The sequence below is a fragment of the Pleurodeles waltl genome, chromosome 6, assembly GCF_031143425.1.
Source record: "Pleurodeles waltl isolate 20211129_DDA chromosome 6, aPleWal1.hap1.20221129, whole genome shotgun sequence".
In the NCBI taxonomy this organism is placed as follows: domain Eukaryota; kingdom Metazoa; phylum Chordata; class Amphibia; order Caudata; family Salamandridae; genus Pleurodeles; species Pleurodeles waltl.
Window position 1 is genome coordinate 1,421,959,881 of NC_090445.1, and position 21,847 is coordinate 1,421,981,727.

The window sequence follows — 21,847 nt, forward strand, 5'->3', positions numbered from 1 at the left end:
CCTGAAAGTTAAAAGATGCCATCAAGTCGCAGGGTGGATCATCTCTAAGATGTTTTTAATTTTAAGAGGTTTTATATCATGTTAGACATGTCAACTTGTGCCCAATTCAGAGTGTTCATTAGTAGGAGATGTGAACATTTCGGGATCATCCATTCAATGATCCTCATCAATGGCAATAAATAACAGAGCCCACAAATGACTGATTCAAGTGAATGGGGAGTGACACAGATCAGATTCCTCCCAAGGTAAAAATGCAGGTCAATTTTTCAATTTTTATTTAAATCATGAGTTGGAACTCCAAAGAGGTCCACATGCAAACACAATACAAAGTAACATGCAAAAACCCTAAGATTCCAATTATAAACCAGTATAAAACAATATATTCTCTATCAATAAACCAGTATAAAACAATATATTCTCTATCAATAAGTTACGTTCACTGGATTCCCTAATATGCGACATATCAAACAAACAGTTACTCCCTGAAAAGAAATCAATTTTAAAATATGATCCCAAATCCAAGATTAGTTTGGCTACCATTAAAACCAATTAGGACCTATATAGAATACCTTTATGAATATAACAGGAAGACTACATGAACTGCATACCCTCTGCCCGTCATACAGGCGTACAAACAAATAACATTAGAATGTTTTATATTATATAAGAATCATATTGGGTCATCACCCTGCCAAAATAGGATCAATACATTTCTCTTGTACCCTACTAAAACAAAATTCAATAAAGATTTAAAAAGGACTTGAAGTATTTAAAAACCCTAAAACAGAAAAATTTATTTGGCGGGTTGTACAAGATTTCCAAAGCCTCTTTGGCAGAGTAAATGTTAAGATTCAGGTAGAGGGGTTTCAACCATATCTTCCTATAAACTGCTAAAACGGGACAGGCAAACACAACATGCTTAAGATCTTGGACACCCAATTGACATAAATCACAAATATTCGAAGACCCATCCCATTTAGAGGTGAGATCACATAGTGGCAGTCTATCTAGTCTCAACAAGATAAAAGAAAGTCTCACCCCATGTGGAAGCTTCCAAACTAAATATGGCTGAGAGTTTTTAAACACTACAGATTTAGTCAATATCGTTAATCTCCTCTTTGACAAACTAGATTCCTGATCTAAAGAAAAGCTTTTAGACCATGTCACCTCTTTCAGGGTTTTTAAAAAAAAAACAATTCAAGGCAAGAAAAGAAAAGAATCAAATCAGGGTCGAGATCAAGCAGTTGTGCTGCAAAATTAAACTTTCTGAAAAACTTAGATTTTTCTCTTAAATTACTAAAGATTTCTGTAAAAACGAAATGTCTCAAGGACGAATCCCTACTTTGAGCCAGGCAAAACGCCCTCCAAATCACCTATGCTAGGCCCTGAATAAAGGTACTCTTAATACCGAATTCGAGCCTAAGGGCAGCCCCTGAGATCGAATTATTACAGGAGGCAAGGCGTCTTAAAATCTGTCCATCGTCCTTGTCAAGAAAACCTCATTTAGAAATCTCGATACATTCTATAGCGTAAAGAAGGGTTGCTGGTATCTTTACCTGAGAGGCAGTAAGAAGGTGTAAGAAATTACGCCGGCCAACTGCATTATAAAAGGCTAATAGCCCTTGCACTTGAGAGAAAGATTTACTAACATTATTTTGAATATGGTCTTGGGCACTGAGTGAGTGGGATAAAACATGCCCCAGAAAACAATACGTTTTTACTCGCTCTAACATATGTTGACCCAAGAGCCAGGCGATAATTGATCTTTTTACCAAATCTTTTCCCAAGAAAACAAACAACTTGCGATTTAGATATATTGATTGTAAGGTGGTGCTGCATAGTGTACTGATTTAAGACAAAGGCAGCTAAACGCTGGTTTAAGCCTTTCAGAGTAAGATCAATCACAACTATGTTGTCTGCATATAACAGACTAGAGATAGGTCGGCCTCCAATTTTGGGTGCAAAACCAACTGCATTCGATAGGAAATCCGGCAAATCATAAATATAGAGAGAGAAAAGCAACGGAGCCAAAAGACAGCCTTGCTTCAAACCATTTTTTTTAGCAAACTCAGAAGACACGCCCTGCTCTACTCCTAAAAGAACTTTACAACAGTTGGAAGAGTGTGGAGCAATAATTAAACATAGCAAATTTGTTGGAACATCCATCTTATGTAGTTTCTTCCACAGAATTTTCCCATCTACCCTATCAAAGGCCGTAATGCAGGTCCTTGAGTAAGATCTTGATTGCCGGTTTATACCTAACCGCCCAGATGAGGAGTGAGAGAATCACACCCAAAAATAGGGTCTTTCAGGTCTTTTGTAAACTAAACGTGGTATGGCTGCCGTCTCAGAGCAGGTTCCATCGCATTCCAAAAATGAGGAGCCATGATTTTAAAGGTTCTTCCTCCACGTTTTATTCATTTAGGTTTGCACTGGCATAGTTAGATAACCCATATTTTGCAGGTTCAGTGGGACTCTGAAAAGGCCTTGAGCATAGCACATTACATCTTGAATTAGATACTTTGATATACCTGTAATCAATGAAGCAATCTCACAGCAGCAGTGATGTACTCATGCTTTTTGAGATTTGGACATGTGCTGCCCACCAAACTTTGAATTTGTTGAAATGATTTGACTCATGTCTTAGGTAAGCGAACAATAATAATATACTCAGTAGTCCAACTTCAATAGTATTTAGAGTTTTAGATTGATAAAATGATTGGCATGGACCAGAGGGTTATCTTGTCTCAGTATGTAAAGTAATAGTTTAAACTGCAGACTATAGTTTATCTGAAGCATGAAAGACAGATTGGTATAAAAAAAAATCCTAGATCTTTTCTTTTGTGTTGGAGTTTGGGCCTGGTACAACAGAGTAGGCCATGTAAATGGCTTTAGATGCAAAACTAGGATCACATCCGCAAACTAAATTGAACCTAAGTGCACAAAAGAGTAGCTTCTGAATTTAGATTCTGAGACCCTGCTATTAGTACTATAATTACTAACTATATTTATATAGTGCCTAATATCCAGAGGTCTTTTGTCATAATCTGGATGTGTGGAGGCTAAAGTTCGTAGATGGAATATAGAGAATTTATACACGTCATATCAGGTAACATCAGTCGGGTACTCTCGTCTGCTAAACACTCACCTAACTTTTGGTTTTCGATTCGCTCTGTCACCCATGGGATGCATCGCTATAGCAAAAATGCTGTAAATTCCAAGGGTTTTAATTTATTTTGTGAACCAGTGCCAGTGTTACTACCACTACATCTTTTTTAAGAGCTCAGTACTGCACTTACACTTTGCCAGGGCAAAGACAGATGGAGAATAGCTTTCTGTAAACTCATGAGACCTTTGGATAGTGGGGGACAGGAGGTCACAAATTATGAAGCCTATTATTTGGTCAATGAATTGCAATGGTTGATGAGATGGTTATCTCCCGGGTTAGATACTGAACACTCTGAGATTTTACTTGCCTTTGAGACTGTACCAATGTAGGAGGTGGTACTCAGTAATGTCCTTCTTACACCACACTGTCCTCAGGCTGAGTGTGTAGCCATACAGTATTGGTAACAATTATGGAAGTGACTAGAGTCTTATCAGTGTTACGCAACAGAGATCCCACTCTGACTTGTCCTAGAATTTAAGGCATTGTCCATTTATATATTAGAGTGGTGTACTACATACATGACACCCTTGCGGATCACTGGGATATAGGCATGAGTTATTTTCTCATACATGGCACCCTTATAACGGAAGCCAGGAACCCATGGGGACCAGCTGTTGTACGACCGTCTACAAACAACACGTCTTTTAGGTGATGTTGGCACACGGGTCATGTAGATAAGCCGTATCCCACCTCTATGGCACTGTTCCCATTATTTTGTGTAGAGTTCACAGATATAATGACACAAAGGGAGAGGTAACTAGGTAGATAACTTTAGGATTAAGATTGGGACAAAATATTGCTATACATCAGGACAGTCACTCGGAATCCCAGGTTTAAATATAGTCAGCTGAACTGCTTACATTAGACATATTTGACACCAAAAAAAATGTACAAGAAGATACCCAGGTGCCACTGATTTGTCCGAGGTGTCAGCCAGTGAGTGCTGACTTTATACGTATGGGATGTGCATTTCTACTGATTACACAGTATTGATTGAAGGTCATTAGGTACAATCAGAAGTGACCCATAGATCAATTCCAAAAGATATATTATTGTGCCTCCTGGGCCAGAAATGCAGAGCAAAGGCTGGCAAGGAAACTGATAGGTTTCTGGATCTTGGCAAAACAGGACACTGCTATGGCTTGGAAGGCTAGGCACCCGTCAGATATAAAGTTGTAGCTTGCGGATGGCCAGAAACAGACGAGAGCAGAGTATGGGATATATCCTGCAACTGCGGCTGCAAGAGCATCACAAAATGGGATATCATATTGTTAGTGGGATAAGCCAAGGTATATATGAGGCCCACTAGGTTCTGCAGGGACCACGGAGATCGGTGATGGCAATATAATTATGGGAGAATCAGTGATAGACCCCCACAGAGGTTATACAAAGGCAAGCATACACTTAGTGGTAGCTGACAGACACGCCCTCTCCCCTGCTGCAACAAAGACCATACTTACTGGATGTATGTTTCACCCACAAACCTCACACTTACAAAGCGATAGCTACCCATTTATGAGACTCTACTACACTCTTACTCACATAGTTTATAAGGCAGTGAAAAATGCAACATGTTATTTCAACAGGCGCTACCGATGGGTCTGAAACTTATTTTCAATATTATGTTATTATTATTTAATAGCATATCCTATGACTGTAACAATGGGGTTTATTATGCTGAATGATTGCAGATATCACTTGAGGATTGCCGTACAACCTCTCCCCAGTTATGCTTTATCCTACTAATTTTTCACTGTCTTTATGAAATTGTACCTAAGACAACTATTTATAAATACATGACTGTAAAATGTCAAAAAGAAATGTATAGCTGGAGATATAGTGCGGCGGAAAATGGGATGGGATGGTGGAACTTCTTCAGCAGTCATTTAAAGGTCGGGAGCAGGACCAGCCTGTCGTGGTGCATGGGAATACGGAAAGAATAGAACACTTATAAACTCATAAGTATGTGGGTAGTCACAAACATTTTGAATAGCATTCCCCACTTTGAAAACTTAATACATCTTTGAAAGGCAGAAACAAGTGTGTCTGGGATGGAAAACGAATATCACTGGGGGTCAAAGGAAGCGGATTCTTCACAGGTAAAATATTTGCCACTCAGGGAAAAAAGTTTTAGGGGGGCAAATGCACAAATGTTCTGCACATACTCATCTGCTCATACAGATATTCCACCCTGCTGATAATGCTCGTGCATAAACACAGATGATGAATATGTATAGGAATGTAAGGTGTGCAGTTTTCTGGGCATTACATGACCGAAAGTCATGTAGGGTGTGACCGGAGGGGAGACGGGAGAAATAACCTAGGAGGTGTTTACATTTGTGGATCTCTCAATTAAATTTAGTCCGTTTCAACTACTGCATCTTCGCCTCCTAACAAAGTTTAATAAGAATTTGCGGAGGTTTCTAATGTGGCCATGGAACGATAGCTGGCGGCGGATTTGGGGTATCAGCTATCTATAATGAGTGGCAAGCTAATTTGTGCTTCGGAATAGCTATTGCCACCGATGCACTGAACTGCTTTCACGGATTTGAGAAATGTCCCAACCTATCTTGCCATGTGCCTAAACGTTATGAAGCATCATAAACTGAGCTAATATCTGATTCTGTGGCAATGAACACAGAGGGCACATTATCTTGCTCAGACTATTACACTTACGATATATCGTGTGCTTTCTGCATATATTTATGTTAGGGTAACTAAAAACATGAAAGCAGCTGCGAAGCTGGCCGCAGACACAGACGCTCATCTTGATGTTACATCCAGTCACTTCAGGACAATTTTCATCTTCTTCCACTTGAAGGTATGCTGGTAATCCTAATTGAAAATGGGAAACAAATACGGAATTAGAGATCAAATACGACCTTTTGTTCAGAGTCAGGTTATATGGTGTACGTTTGATGCCTGCATGTCACTGTGACACCATGTGTCAATATTGGGCCTTGAAGTACATACTAATTGATGTTATGAGTTGTGCCTGTGGTTCATTTTGGAAAACTGGCCTAAATCATCTCGGTGTGAGCTTTAGGCCTTGCAAGGATTATGGAAAGCACTATATAAATACCAGCACATCACAAACACAAAAAGTTGATAAAAATACTCCCTATTCAGTGTAAAAAGCCAGTCACAGAAACAGCCAAGTTAGTCCTGATGGGACAACCTAAAATCTTTTCTGAAACTGGACAATTTATGAGTGCATTAAATGTTGCGCTTTCACTCCGATATTGTTCGTGGTCAAATTTTCACAGCCTAAACAAGAAGGTCAGTAATGATGGCAAAACTAAATTCTTGAGCTGGTGCAAATAAGGTGCCTGTAGTTAAGCCAGGCTGGTTTTATTTGCATTGCACATAAAATGAGAAAAGAAAAAAAAACATTACAAATAACAAAATTCAAATAAAAGCAGTACTGAATGAACGTCTCATACCTGATATTTAAAATATTGTTTTTTTAACTATTGGACCATGTGCAGAAACCACAAGAGCAAGTATGCTCCTCAGTTCAAAGAACACAACTCCAGCAACCCACATCAAAGAGAGGCCAACCACTACTAGCTATAACCCATTATAAAGTCCCTGTAGATCACAAAATTCAAACATTTTAGGTTTCGAACATTCTGTTGAACCATTACCTTAGTGATGAGGGTGCAGAGTCCTTCCAAAATCAAGCCACATATAATCTCACAGAGTTTAGTTTAAAAAAAAAAAAGTTCAGGAACCCTAAATTGACTATGTTTTTTTAGGAGCATACGATACTGCCTAATTTTTTGTCGCGCATTACCACCTCAAGGACCCTGTTTTCCTAGTAAGGTGGTAAAAGGTGTTTGAAGCAAACACCGCCTTAACTTATCTTTAAGGGCATGAATAAGTGTCAGTCAAAAGTGATCGTTATCTAGCACCAGGCCTCTTTATCTCATCTTTTCATGTTTTTTCAACTCCACTTTATTGTTCTTTCCAATTTATTCCTCCTTTTCTGTGTGCCTCACGCACACAAAGAAAATCTTATGGCAAAAAATAAGAACTAGTCCTCAAAAATGAGCGACGATGTCCATCACCTGAAAAAAGTAAGGACTGCCACCACCCTATTTACATATTACACTACACAAGATCAGGTTGTTTACTTGGGCACGGCAAGATTCAGTGCTCTGCCAAGAATGACAGGATGTTGTGTCGGCGCCGAGACTCGAACCTGGATCCCCAGTTGGCGTCTCGTACCTTCCTGTCAGATTCATTATTGTCAAGCGAACAGAGCGAATTTCTTAACTCTGGTACGCCACACTGTACGCAGAGTCCTAAGAACATTCTGTGTGGCATTTATTTTACGTCGGTGTGATCCGCCCGCACTCTGCTTCGAGTTCTTCGAATCCCGGGATTTTTTTTTTTTTCTTAAAGAGGGGAGAGAGGGGGGGGGGGTCTAAAGCCTCTCGCAGCAGGTGCACCCCAGCTCTTTGAAATCGCGTCTACAAAGAAGCCCATGCCTGGAGGGGCGTCGTCGTGGAGGGAGGCATTTGATGCTGCGTGTCCCCTCTTGGCCCTGCTCTTTGAAGAGGGGGAGCAGAATGACAATGAGGGTGCGGGGCATTGACCAGGGCTGGCTGTACGAGGGCCTCATGGTGCGGGGTGATTGGAACATCTGAACCCAACCAGCTCAACCCATTCATTAGCTTTGCCGTTCTCTTTCAGTTGGCAGCTGCAGCTTTGTGCACCCAAGTTTTTTGTTACTCATTTGCACATTAAATCCACCCAGTGCAATACGCTCTGTCGGCTTTGTATTGGCAAACCCAGAGCACGGATATGCACTCTGGGGCGGCATCAATGCAATGACGTAGAAGCTTCCAATAAATGTTGCTAAATATATTTGAAGTGCTACTCGAGGGCCGGGGTACAATATGTGCGTTGTTTTGTTTAGTACAAGCAGTGGAACTCAGGGACAGAAAACCTGGCCATGTCCTTAGTCTCCAACAGGTCGACCTTTATCAGCTCCTTCAACCACTTACATGCACTGTGTGACCCCTGGCAAATCCCCCAGTTCAGCTGCAAAGGGAGGCTGGTTAAATCCTTCGGTTCTATATGTACAGAAACTATCACAAGGGGTGGGAGAAAGTTGCATAGTTGCTGCTGGCGAATAATTTTATCACGTAAACTGAATTCTGCCATATCCGTTTGCTCTAAGAGAGAAGTGCGCCGGGCGATGGCCCTATTGTTCACGATAAATTTGGTTTTGAAGTAGAATTTAAAAAAAATGTGTGGCGCTTGCCACTGCAGATTTGCTATTGCATAGCATTATTAAACATTTTATTAAACGTACCTGTTCCATTTAGTTAGCTAACAGTAACTCATTCATCAACCAGGAAGGGGTTAAAGGCAGAGTGGGTCCCACTAGGAGTCAAACGTGCGACCTGAAATTACATACAGATATCAGCTGTGCGAGCTGGTCTTGCTCAAAGAGCGGCCTGAGCGACACAACATTTTGCGCCCCCTCCCACTGACTGTGTTGAAAAAATCTGAGGTGTAGAGGAAGATGGTAAGGGGGAGAGAGAAAATATATCCATGAAAAAATTGAGACAACGGGCACCAGCAACTTCCATTAAGTGTTTAAATGCACTTTTCTTAGGAGCCACGTCGGAAGATGACTGCTACAACCTCCTGTGCCCCTGTGAAGATCTGCGCCCTGGGCGTAGGCCCAGCTCACACATGCAGCTGTGAGTGCTTAACGCACTGAGCTAACTCACCGATAAGCTCAGTTGTCAGCACACGATTCCAGGCTGATCTTTAGGGAAAGATACATAACCCCTGTTAATTACATAATATTCCATAGCAACCCATTCATTTAAAGAAGCTCCTTCAGCACCTATGTACAACAGCAGAGAGACTGTTGTGCGTAATCTAATAGGACAAAGCTTGGATAGGCCTTTGTACTAGACCCTTGCAAACACTATTCCACATCAACAAGCCAGGTTTTAGGGTAGTGTGGTGGTTCTAGATGTTATGACTGGCAAATACTCCCACTGGATGTACCCAGCTTTAACTTGAGAACAAGCAGAAAATAAAACAAAAACAAGAATGTGATTGGTGGGATGCTTGAAGTAATCTCAGCTGCAGATAACTTGGACCATGATCAAGTCCATAGCTTTTGACTGTTATCCAACTCCAGACCAGTAACACGTAAATCATATTTGGTCCTGGTCCAGTAGGAAAAGACCTGAACCAAAATGCTAGGCCAGGCCCTTTCTTGATAGGAACACAAGCAACTCCAATCTGGTTTGCACGTTGTTGGCCCTCATTAGTGAAATGCAACTTGAGTTCTATGAACGTGAGCACAGCGCCCTCAGCTGGGCATTCCCATCACCTAACAGCAAGCAAAGATGGTTGCACAAGTCAAATACAATCACAAGAAACGTGAAAGAAGGCTGATATTGGTGTTGGGTGAGCGATGAACCCTAAAGCACATTGGGTACAGACTTAATTCTTCTTAACCTGCTTGTGTCAAAGACAAAACGTAAAACATCCATTCAAAGTGTTTTTATCGTCCCTTCTATAAGCTTCCACAATCACTCACATTTTCTCCCCACAAAGGGACAGTGTCCCTATCATAAACTGGGTAATTAATTTGGCAGCGATATAACCGAGGGGGGTGATCGCTGCCAACTTAATAAATACAATATGGTTTGTTCAAAATATAAATCTGAGAGAAGTTCGGCTCCAACCCTCTGGTAGCTGCGGCACATTCATAGCGCAATCCTAGAAGAGCTGAACGTTATGTTCAGGCAGTACCATTCATTTTAAAGTAAAGAACACAACAAAATAAAAGTTCCAAACCAAATTAGAAAAATAAAGAAAAAGGTAATGAACAAAAGGAAACTGATTTCATTAAATTGATAATGGGTCCTGGGAATAAGAAATGTGAACGTTTTACGCCTAGAAAATGTAAAACGACATTGAAACAGAATGGTTTGATTTCAGATTGAATGCAATGGAGCAGAGGTTGGATACACTAAGGAGGTCGTCCTAGTCGAAGCTTTTACCTTCAGACTAGACTCTGAAATGAAAGTCAAAATCTTCCAGAGGGAAAGGTTTTAGGCTGCAGCTGATATGTCATCATCAAGCTCCTGCTGAATCCATAGGTTTTTGGTGACAAAATTTCAAATTGTGGCCAACGTGCTTTTCATGGCCACCAGGGGCTCTGTAAAGGATGGATTGTTTGAAGTTTCTTCCCGGTCAAAGGTTTTACCTTAGGAGGTAGTCACATTTTTCAAAGCCTAAATCCCCCAACAGATTAAGGATGGAAGAAGTAACCAGGCAGGGTTCAGAATGGCAAACAATTCTGAGTGGGACAAATCTTGTTTACTTGCATGCCTAGGGTGCGACTTTCATGGGCAAATCTCAACATCTTGTCCAAGTCCTCATCAGGTGGGAAAAAGTCTTACTTTTCTCCAACTGGTGGGAAAGTTCTTCTGGTCAGTCCCGCAGCCACTAGCTCCTCAGGGCAAGTTTTCTAGACACCACATCTCGCTCCAGCCAAGTCTCCCGCATAGCCCCGTCCTCCATTGGTTGAGGGGCCCTCTTGGAGTCAGGAGTCCTTCTGCTTTTAGAGTTCTTTAAGCAGGCAAACAGAATGCCAACCCCTTAACACCTGGACAGCAGCAACAGTTCCTGGTTGCAAGCAGCAGTCAGACATCCTTAAGTACACAAGTGAGTCATCATCTTCAGCAGGCTTTCAGAAGGATTCTTTCTTCCAGCAGGGCACCTTCTTCAGATGGAGCCGTCCCAAGTCCAGGAATGTCATTAGGTGGTGGTCTAAGTGCCAGAGTTATCCTTTGCATTAGCTAGTGATTGTAGAAATTATTTCACCAAATCCGATTTTCGTACAGTTTCTATTTGTAGTACTTCCTCTGCCTTACTATAAAAGTACCATATAACCCGTTTTAAAATGGCGCTACCTTCCTGCCATCAGACAGGACCATACTTGCCTCCTTGACCACTCTCCTATTTAAACAGACTCTCCTACCACCAGACAGGATCCAAAATGGTTCTCTCCCCAACTGCAATTGGACTCTAGTTGCCCAGAAGGGTCTTTTGACTGAATAGGAGAAACCCTCTGTTGGACCTGGCACTCTTTCCAGGGTCATCCCTAAACATTTTGCCTTCCTCCTCCTGTTTTTCTGACCTCTTTGTGTTGGGTCTCAGATTCTGGAACTTTATCATTGCTGATCAGTGCTAAAGTGCATGTGCTCTCCCTTCTAAACTTGGTATGATTGGCTTACACCTGACTGGCACATTTTAATTACCTGTAAGTCCCTTTTACAGTAGTACCCTATATACCCATGGCCTGTAAATTCAATGCTACTAGTGAGCCTGAAGTGCAGCTTGCGCTACCCACAGAAGTAACCTTTCAAACCTGTCTCAGGCCTGCCTCTGCAGGACCAGCGTGCACAGTTTACTGCCACATTGGCTTAGCATCTAAATTTACTTGCCAGGCCTGGAACTGTCCTTTTACTACATGTAGGTAACCCCTAAGGTAGGCCCTAGGCAACCTATGAGCAGGGTGTTGTGTAGGTTAGAGGTAGGACATGGGCCCTATTGTGTGGCCTGTCCTAGTAGTGACAGCCTATTTAGTTTCTCACTACTATGAGCGCTACTACACTCATACAATTGCATTGGAAATGCCCTGACATATGTCTAAGTGCTATTTTCTGATGAATAAGGATTAGCATGGGCATGTTTGGAATTGCAGTGAGGCACAGTGCAACTTGCTCAGTGTTGGTGATTCTTGGGGAAGCAACGTTTCACAATAAGGTTTTTGCACCTCATTATGTGACTGCATTGCTTTTTTATGAACTGATTTCTGTGATATGTTGTTTTAGCCATGTAGAGGGAGACATACATACTGTATTTTCAGGGTTGGCCTTGTATGCAGTGGGAGGGTACTGTTCTAGTACACATGCAATATGGAAATGTATCATGGTATGTGCATTCTGAATGAAGATGTTCCGATAACTGTTTGCTTAGCAGAGTGTTGCTGATCTAAGTTGTTTTTAGTCTAATGATGTGCTATGCAATGCAGTATATTTTTACATAACTTGTTGTAGAGTTTTCTTTGTGGTGTATGTATTGTGTCACTGGGTTGTGTGTGTTGCGCAAACGCTTTACAAATTGCTTCTGGGGTAAGCCTGACTGCTCATGCCTAGCTACCGAAGGGCTGAGCAGGGGTTATCTTAGGAGTGTAGCTCCCTTTCCCAGACTAGAGTGGCAGTTCCTGCGTGCCTTAGGTGCCTACCATAACCAACTTGGAATCTCATCTCTAACACGCTCCATGGCATCTCCCAGTCAAAAGGGGAGGTGCTGAGGCTTCATTTGTTCTGTAAGCTGTCCATGTCCAATCCAAGTTAGCGATTCTGTGCTAAGTGTTGAGCAGTTAACACCATCCTGGGCTCAGAGGCAGACCGTTGTCTTTCAAACCAGGGTTGTTAACACTCAGAGCCAAGGAAGTGAATTCCAGCTCTGGATGTGCGATAAGTGGTAGAAGTGGTTTTAAGCTAGTTATGTTTCAAGCAGCACAAAGTATAACTTTATAAAGTTACTTTTCCACTCAAACCAACATAACAGTTGACTTTAAGCTAATCAGATTGTGAACGCTAAGAAGGAAATAATTACGTTTCTAGCATTTTCCAGGCAGACATGCAGAAGTAAATGTTTTAGTCACCCCCTACTCCTGTCTTTTGGGAATGTGGCTAAATCAACACACTGAAATAGCTTTTAAGCCTTCAAGTCAATGTGAGGGTACACTTTTTAAACAAAGTATACCACCTTTATTATATAATCTGCACTCTACCTTGTGGATGTACAAGGCAGACTTTGAAAGTGACATTAATATACAAAATAGGTTGTCTCACATGTCTACAACACTGTTCCTTGTCATGTGTTACTACAATCCAGGGAGGATACAGTAATGCTCCTGGCAGCCACATATGTTGTCATATAGGTGTGTGGTTTAAACACACAATGTAGTCCACATATCGCATTTAACTCCTATGCATCAATGCTTTTTCTGCACAATCTACCACGGCCTTACAAGACAGGTAAATAGACTAACTGGATGAAGCCAATCTTATAATTACGATTTTAAGGCCAGAGCATATGCACTGCGACACTGAAAAGCAGTGTCACAGTGCACAAAATCCTAATATGAGCTAAAAGATATGGACCAGAAAACAAATGAAAAATCTGGGGTGACCATGCAGAATAATTGATTTTGCTACACTCTATAGAGTGCAAAGCAATAATCCATAGCTATGTAATCAGGTAAAAGGACAATAGGTATAAACATACAACTTCACATGACGATGATGGCCGCAGGGCACCCACAGGTGACATAGAGAACAGTAAACAGACAAGTGGGATACCAACAATCAGGATTACACATATGTGAGAAAACATTTCTGTTATGTGCTTGTCTTCGGAAGGCTGTTGATGGTAATCTTTTCCTCCTGAGGTAAGGCCTGCTGGCACTCTTACTTAGCCGTAGCCAGATTTAGAATGATGCTGGGTCTTGCAACAGTAAGAATAACTAACTGGGAAATTTCTAGTTTACAGGTGTGTGGAGGGGAATCAGAAAACCAGACTGGAGACCTGATTTAGATATTGGGGGAAAAGTTACTCTGTCACCAAGATGACGGATATCCCAGCAGCCAAACTCTAAATCTCATAGGATGTAATGGAAACCCCTCCACCAAGATCGAAATCAGGCCCTAAGTATTTTTAAAAAATTGGGAACTACCACGTGAGCTCGGCAAACGCCTGGTAGGATCCAACTGCAGCACATGGGGTTCTGAAAATTCCAAGGTAAGATAAAACCAGCAAAGGCAGACCATGAACGTCAATTCACCAAAATGCAGGGGGTGGCAGAAGTGACATCACATGCCCTTTGATCTTCAATTTCACACACATTCTTACACATACACACATTTACACTTGCATAGGTACTTTCTCTCACATAAATATACATTCACCCCCAAGCATGCACACAAAATACATTTTCTATTTTTTATTTACCTCAGCTGCCAGGGAAGGCTAAATTCCAGCTAACTGCACCCCATTTTTAGGTACAGAGCTCAAGCGCTTTGACCTTTTTTAAGGATTGTGGGCTTCTAACCATGCCAGTTTGACGCCCATCACTTTCATTCATTCCTGCGCTTGCCTTTCAAAAATCACTTGATGTCACTGGTAAATACTTTACGTTTGTCCCACCATGAGGCTGTTTTTGTCATGCTTTGCAGACTGCCCCTTTTACATGGATTATTGTATGATTGCCAATATACTTCAGCGTGGGCAAACTACTTTTTTTTCATTTGTCTCTCCCCTGTGGTGCATTGTGACCATGGCGCTCACAGCGCGAACAGGCACAACAGTGTGAACTCGATCAGTGGTATTGGAGCGCTGGTCACGATGGTCACAGTTACCTAATCAGAGTAATTTCTTGTGGCTCTCCCCTTAAAACATTTGAAATTGGTAAATGCTTTACATAAAACAGAAATCCTCAAAGCGAAATTGGCTCTCCCGCACAGAGGGAGAGCAGATACTACAGTATTCACTGTACTCAGGAAACTCGCCCCATAATGCTTTGCAGGGCATTACTTTTACAAAACATTTTTGCTCATAACACAGCCTGTGGTGGTGCTAGGACAATGGGACTAACTACAAAAAGTTCAGCACAACATGCTCTTTCTGTCTGCATCATCTCTGGGTCCTCACACTAGGTTAGTGGGGACCCCAAGCTAAAAACCACTCTCACCACTCAGTGTCTTTTTAATAGCTCTCATGGCTGGAACTTTTGTTTTATAGCTGGAAATAGTTTGTTTTTAAGGGCCTTGTTTGTAATATCATTGCTATAGGCCTGCTACCACTGAAAATGTGTAACGCAGTAAGTTCTCTAAGGGCTAAATATATGGTTACACTGCATTATTTAGTGCCATTTTCTTTTTGTGTGGTTATTTCCTCTAGGGGCTAGCTATATAGTTACATGACCATGTTTCTTATAAAAGCTACTTTCATTGTGGTGTCCTCTAGGGGCTGTTCTAAGCATTACAATCATATCAACATACTAAACTATTTCTCTCACAGAAAAATAGCCCCATAATCATTTGCAGAGGGCTTAAGTTTTACAAAACCTTTTTGCTCATAACACAGCCTGTGGTGGTCAGAGGACAATGGGACCATCTTCAAAACATTAACCATATTGTGCTCGTTCTGTGTGCATCTTCTCTGGGTCCCCACACTATGTTAGTGGGAACTCTAAAATAATAACCCCTACCACCATTCATTATCTTTTTTAATTCTTTCATGGCGAAACCTTTTGTTTCACAGTTGAGAAAAGTTATGTTTTATGGGCCTCATATGTAATATAATTGCAATAGGCCAGCTAACCTTGAAAATGTGTAATGCATTATATTCTCTAGTGGCTAAATATATAGTTGCACTGCATTAATTTCTCCTGGTTTATTCATGTGGTTATACTCCCTAAGGGCTGACTGTGTTGTTACATGACCATGTTTCTTCCAAATGCTGTTTTTATTGTAGTATTGTCTCTGGGCTATTCTGAGCATTGCAGAGAACACACTATAATATTTGTGGCTCAAAACTCACCACATCATTCTTTTTAGGGCGTTACTTTTACAAAACATTTTTGCTCATAACTCAGCCTGTGGTGTTCCTAGGACAATGGACCACCTTCAAAACGGTCTGTCTACATCATCTCTGGGTCCCCACACTAGGTTAGTGGGGATCCCAAAATAATGACCCTCCCACCATTCAGTGCCTTTTAAGTTTTCTCATGGCTAGAACTTTTGTTTTACAGCTGGGGAAGTACGGTTTTAAAGGCCTTGTTTGTAATATCATTACAGCAGTCCAGCTAGCCCTAAAAAACATCCTCTACGGGCTAAGTATAGGGATACACTGCATTACTCTCTCCTGTTTTTTTCTTTGGGTTATGCCCTCTAGTGGCTAACAATATGGTTACATGACATGTTTCTTACAAATAGTATTTTAGTTAGGAGGCCCTCTAGACACTGGTTTGAGCATTACAGTCTAATGCAAAAAGTTTACTTCTGATAAAGGTTTATATGATAATTGTATATGTTTTAATACTCTTTACTGTTTACAATTATAACCATGATTCAGCCCAACTTAACATCCTTATTACACTATGACTGTTTGAACACTCTTGATATGTTTGGGGGGGCCTTCTAGTTTATGTCTCCTCTGTGGCTGTCTTGTGTTTTTTGGGGGAATTTGGTTAGCCAGTTAGCGACCCTGACGGTGGGGTGGTGAAATTGATTTTCTATTGGAATTAGCATGGCAGATTTAAATTAGTATGCTAAAGGCCAACATTTTCATTTTTTTCTGCAGACAGAGGAAGAGGGTAATTGGAGGTGATTTAGTTTATTGCAGGGCCGCTGGAATTATATGGCAGGGAAAGACAAATTTATGAGGCAGGGTTAGCCAATTTATGTGGTAAGAAAAGTCCAGTTATGAATTTACAATGCCAATAACTCTAACTCAAGCAAATGCGAGACATATTGCATTGCAAATGCTTGGTTATTCCACTGACAGTGAATATATTATTCAGTGTTACTGTAATAAAAACGTAGAAAGAAAACAGTGGAGCCCTGGTCGACATAAAAGTTGAGCTGCCACTCTGTTCCTGGCACTGATTTTGCCAAATCTGAGGTCAGGGGTCGCTAAGACAATGCCAGGGTTCAGGGCAACCCAGGGGCCGCAGCTGCGATCCCTGGCGACCCCTAAATGACGTTCTTAAGGCAGTCCCAAGGGTAACAGTAACCCTCGTCTTCCGCCCCAGGCTGAGCTAGAAATGACTCTTCAGGCTTCAGCAATACCTTGAAGTTTTCCGGTCACAAGCCAACACAAAACAATTCTTTTAAGAAAAAGCGTGAGGGCAGAGACATGCAATCAGACAATGTGCTTGCGATTCTTCAATCCAACTGGCTCAGTCGAACTAAACCAAAGCTAGAGGCGGCAGAACATTTGTTTGTTAAATGAAAACCCGCAACCAGAACCGTTAACTGAAAACTGCAACAAAAAAAAGAAAAAGAAAATCCCGAGTTTTTAGATCAGAGCACTTTACATGTTGGTACCTGTACTCCCATTTTTATCACGAGAAACGCACATTTATAAATCGGAGATTGGAAATCATTGTTGGATAAAACAGATGACTGGCAGAGTGTATTACACGTGCCACCGGACACTTGGTGGGACAAGCGTGCTTAAATTATCCAGCTACCTGCGGTTCGATCACTCTTCACTCCCTCCCACCACCTGCACACGTTTTGCATAAAAGAGTGCCCAAAACTCGATTGTTAGTAATAAAAATACGGGCTGGAAGAAAAAGAACAGAAAGGGAGAAGGAGGAAATGAGTAAAGCAATACCACAGTGAGGAAGCAAGGGTGAAAAGAACCTTAAGAGTGAAGTAAAAAGTTAGGAAGTGTAGCAGAAAAGAGGCACTCCACGGACTCAAGACTATGCAGCCTTTGTATTCGCCAGCCTGTGATTTGGAGACCGACTCCTGAAGAGCGCACGAATCCGCATTTAAGTTTTCCAAAGTAAGCACCGGTTAGAGCTAAATCAAACAACTACTTACGCTTGCAGACTCCGACGTCCGGTATCTGCACCAGCTGAGTCCCGTTCAGAGCCGCGCACCTGAGCCGGTGGTCGCAGTAGCCCAGTTGCCAGTTCTCGCCGCCGCACGGCTGCCACTCCTCCTTGGCGCAGTGCCTGCAGCAGCCGCACGGGTCCGTCGCGTACTTCCCGCTGCAGGAGAGAGGGCTTGGGGGGCACAGCTTCCTATCACAGGCTGTGCAGTTGGAAGCCAGAGAATCTTTAAAGAGACACGATAAAAAGAAACAGAGAAACACTCGGGAATTCATTGTGCAAATGTCCGAGGTAGCTTGGCTGGTGTGTACCGGGCTCTGTTCCGTGCTTCAATTATTAACATGTGCTGCTGTGCCGCACTGCCCCCTCAGTCTGTATTTATGGAGGGGCGCTGACAAAACATTGACCCCTTTGTTCAAAGAAAGAAGTCCTTCGGCTCAGGTTCTCATGTTTCCTCTGCTCACATACTGGACTACGAAACGGGTCAGCAGCGCCACCTACTGATTCTTTGAACACATCGTCGCATGTTAACGACCATGGAAAGCCTGGGCTAATAAATGTTTGTGGGTTAGTAGGAGGGGATTTCCAGGTGAGATACTAGCCATCTCCAAATTATCGAAGACAAAGAATAATGGGTCTCAAATCTCTGATAAATAGTCTAGGGAGTAAAGTGCAGATAGAATCACCCATTTTCAAACGTGATGTAGGGAGAGTAATACATTTGATTGATTTGATTTTTTATTAAGAGAAAAAAATGAATATATTTATAAAATATCTACTTACCCACCCGTACAATGTATTTTGAGGGCAGTAAACACGGTAAAGTGAAACCAGTGTTCCCATTTTTTACAAGCAGCATAAGGATAGAGGTTTCATGGGAAAAATGTCTCTCATTTTCCAAACTTAAGTATTAATGTAACTACGGTGAGTATGGGCAAGTGAAAATCCGGCCACGCAAACATTTTTAGATAGTGTAAAACGAATTAACTACCTGAGCATGAAAGGCAGACTCGAATCAGGGCTTTAAGTGGCATGAAAAAATTGGTGGTCTCGAAAAGAGGCGTGGCCTACGTAATTAAGGACGTTCCTTAAACTACATTTCTGCAATTCCCATAGCGTGCTGGCCGACGGGTATTTTGGTTCCACTGAGCTTTGTTACTTCTTCCAGATAAATAGCACACACAATTGACATACACCTAACACCATCCAGAACTTTAGGCTTTATGACTGTTGGCTGTTTAAGATAAGTGAGCAACAGTAATACTTTTGTTGTAAGTAATATTGACAATGTTTTAATTCTGAAACTATGAGGCTGCGAATTAATCATTACTGAGGCCCGTGCAAGGGGTAGAGGTTTAAATCAGGCCTATGTTCACTCTATCTTTCTTAGGCACGTATACTCTTTTTCTATTCACATCTCGTCCATCTGCATATTTTACATCTCCTACCTCTTCAGCACCCTCTTTCCTCTATTTCCTGAAAGCACTTCTTCGTATCTCCTTCCTTTCCTCACAGCGCACGCAATCACAGTAAGCACTGTATTTTCTTTTACCTTTGCCTTGTCAATTTTTTAACTGTGTACCTCCTTCACACACGTTTGCACAAAATCACAATTGCAACTGGAAATGAGACCATTGTTCTGTGTGCTTTGCAAAGAGGCCAAGGATTTCATCACTATGTGTTCTGACCTTTCTGACCTACTCACAAGCAGTGTGAGAAAATCACACTGCCTTCAGACTAAACTCCAGAGCTTTCAAAAGCTGCCAGTAATAGGAACATGAAGGCGACTCAGTTCAAAGCAGGCACTGTACAGGAGTAATATGCAACACAAAAAAAATACCGAAACAGGACATCCTGGGAACAGCACAGGCAATTAAGGAATGCAAAATTAAGTAATAGATGTAAATGGGACGAAGTGGCTGATATGGATTACCTTTACGTTTCTTACTTTTACTGTTGCAAAATCAATCAGTGCTTTTGTTACAAAAAAGTTAAGTACATGAACATACAACACCTTAGGGTGCATGGAAGTTAATTCACCAAAATGCCAGGAGTAGGGGACGTGACATCATGCACCTTTTGACCTCCACTTTCACTCAAACACACATACACGCCTACACACACAATCACACTCTTGTGTAAACACACTGTCACCCTCAAGCATGCACACAACATGAATTTAAACTAATTTTTACTTACCTCAGCTGCCGTGGAAGGGTATATGTCAGTTAACTGTTCCTCATTTGTATTACAACAATAGTGACAAAATATGTTAATAATCACAATTAGTGTGATAAAAATAGACAGAAAACAGAGTAAAGTTCCAACTGATGTCCATAAGGACAAGCTGCCACTGTGTTCCTTAGACTGAATTGGCCACCTCTGAAGGCAGGGGTCTCAAAGGGCAAATTAGGAGTTGCAACTGTGACCCCTGGCGACCCCTAAAAGACGTCCATGTTATGGGCCCTTTTGAATGTCGTACAAGGTCTTAGAACTGAGGGTCCCGACTCACAAAGCCCTGACTTGAATACAAATGACTGATGCCTCAGTAAAAAGATTTTGACATCAGTGGTTTCTATTGATTGTGAGTGTTGCACATGTAGGAGCAGGATTTTCAGGCCTGCTTTTAATTTGTGCGCTCTGGTGCTTGCAGTTTTTTTGTACAGATACTTTGCTACATGTTCAACAATATTAAAAAACAAAACATGGTACAAGATCATCAAATTACATCTGATACAGAACAACCAGATATTACAGTACATTCTATCACAAAAAGAATAACAATAGTTCCCTCACGATAACTTAGGGAAACTCTGATTTTATTTAGGTTATTGTTCTGCTTTGCTTCAAACTAAGAGAGAACAAGGCTAAAAAATGCAAAGAATGTAGCACTCTTAGTCTGTGTAATTAATGTATTAAGGCACTGCCAAGGGTTCAAACACAAGTATACAAAAATATTAACAGAAGCACTTAATGTGAATGCAGCAAAACACATGCAGCTACTAAATTAATCACAGCAGTTGAATAATAATAATCAGAGAAAATGCAACATATCCACAATGAATATGTATGCAGTATATATATATATATATATATATATATATATATATATATATAAGCATGCACACACTAAAGCTAGATAATTAAGAATTAAAAATGCATCACCATGGGGATTGAATCCAACATCATCCTTGTCTTTGCCAATGTCAAGCTGTGGAACCTTGGACAGCTGAGTCAGGAGACATTTTCCCCAATGGGACTCTGATTTTCCTAAGCAATGCATCCACCCTCAGAAATAAGTTTCTTTTGCCTCACCGACAAGTTTCCCCACCTTATATACTTTAAACGAACTTAAGAGGAAGGTCTGGTACCCTCCCTCCCTTCGAGTAAGTTGTGAAAATCAACCGCTGGCTGTGCTTGGTCAGTGTTGAAAACACGCACAAAGGTTTGGCCAGATCCCAAGGTATTTCCAAGACAGAGCCGTACCTTTCTCTGCTATAAACATTCTCATCCTTGTACACTCTTATCAGAATTGCATCCCCATGTAATGTTCCCTTCCCTGGTTAGAAAAGCAAAAACACGTTAATAAGCTGTGCATGGAAAAATATCTGCACCACCACTGTGACAGCATTTGAAGCTAAGCACAAAATGGAGTCGGCGGTCAAGATGGAATCGGGGGGTAAACACAGATAGCATTACACTCCACCCTTTAACCAGTGACTCTCATAACATACTGGTCTAAAAGTAACCCTTTATGGTTTAAACATTGTAAGTAGATTAGGTATGCATTGTACACAGTAACATAGCATTATTATAATATAAATCACTACGAGTATTCCACCTAAAATATTGCGTAATTGCCCAAAATCAGGTAACCAGTTAAATAACCAGTCCTGCTACCCTTTGTCAACGTCCTGCCTTACTCCTTTCAACATTCAGATTGGTCTTATAGGTTAAAGCAGCACATGCCCTCAGATTCTGAGCAGCCATGATTATGC

General features: G+C 41.3%; 1 protein-coding gene across 1 annotated transcript in view; it reads right to left on the reverse strand.

Annotated features, from left to right (window-relative positions):
- Window positions 1-18,251, reverse strand: part of LOC138300911 (cysteine-rich motor neuron 1 protein-like) — a 35,415-nt gene extending 17,164 nt beyond the window's left edge. Inside the window, exons 1-2 of the mRNA XM_069240791.1 lie at window positions 17,839-18,251; window positions 5,846-6,004 (exon numbers count right to left, since the gene is read on the reverse strand). Of these exons, the coding sequence (XP_069096892.1) occupies window positions 5,846-6,004; window positions 17,839-18,124 (445 nt within the window). The 5' untranslated portion in view covers window positions 18,125-18,251. The remainder of the gene's footprint in view (window positions 1-5,845; window positions 6,005-17,838) is intronic.
- Window positions 18,252-21,847: the final 3,596 nt, after the last annotated feature.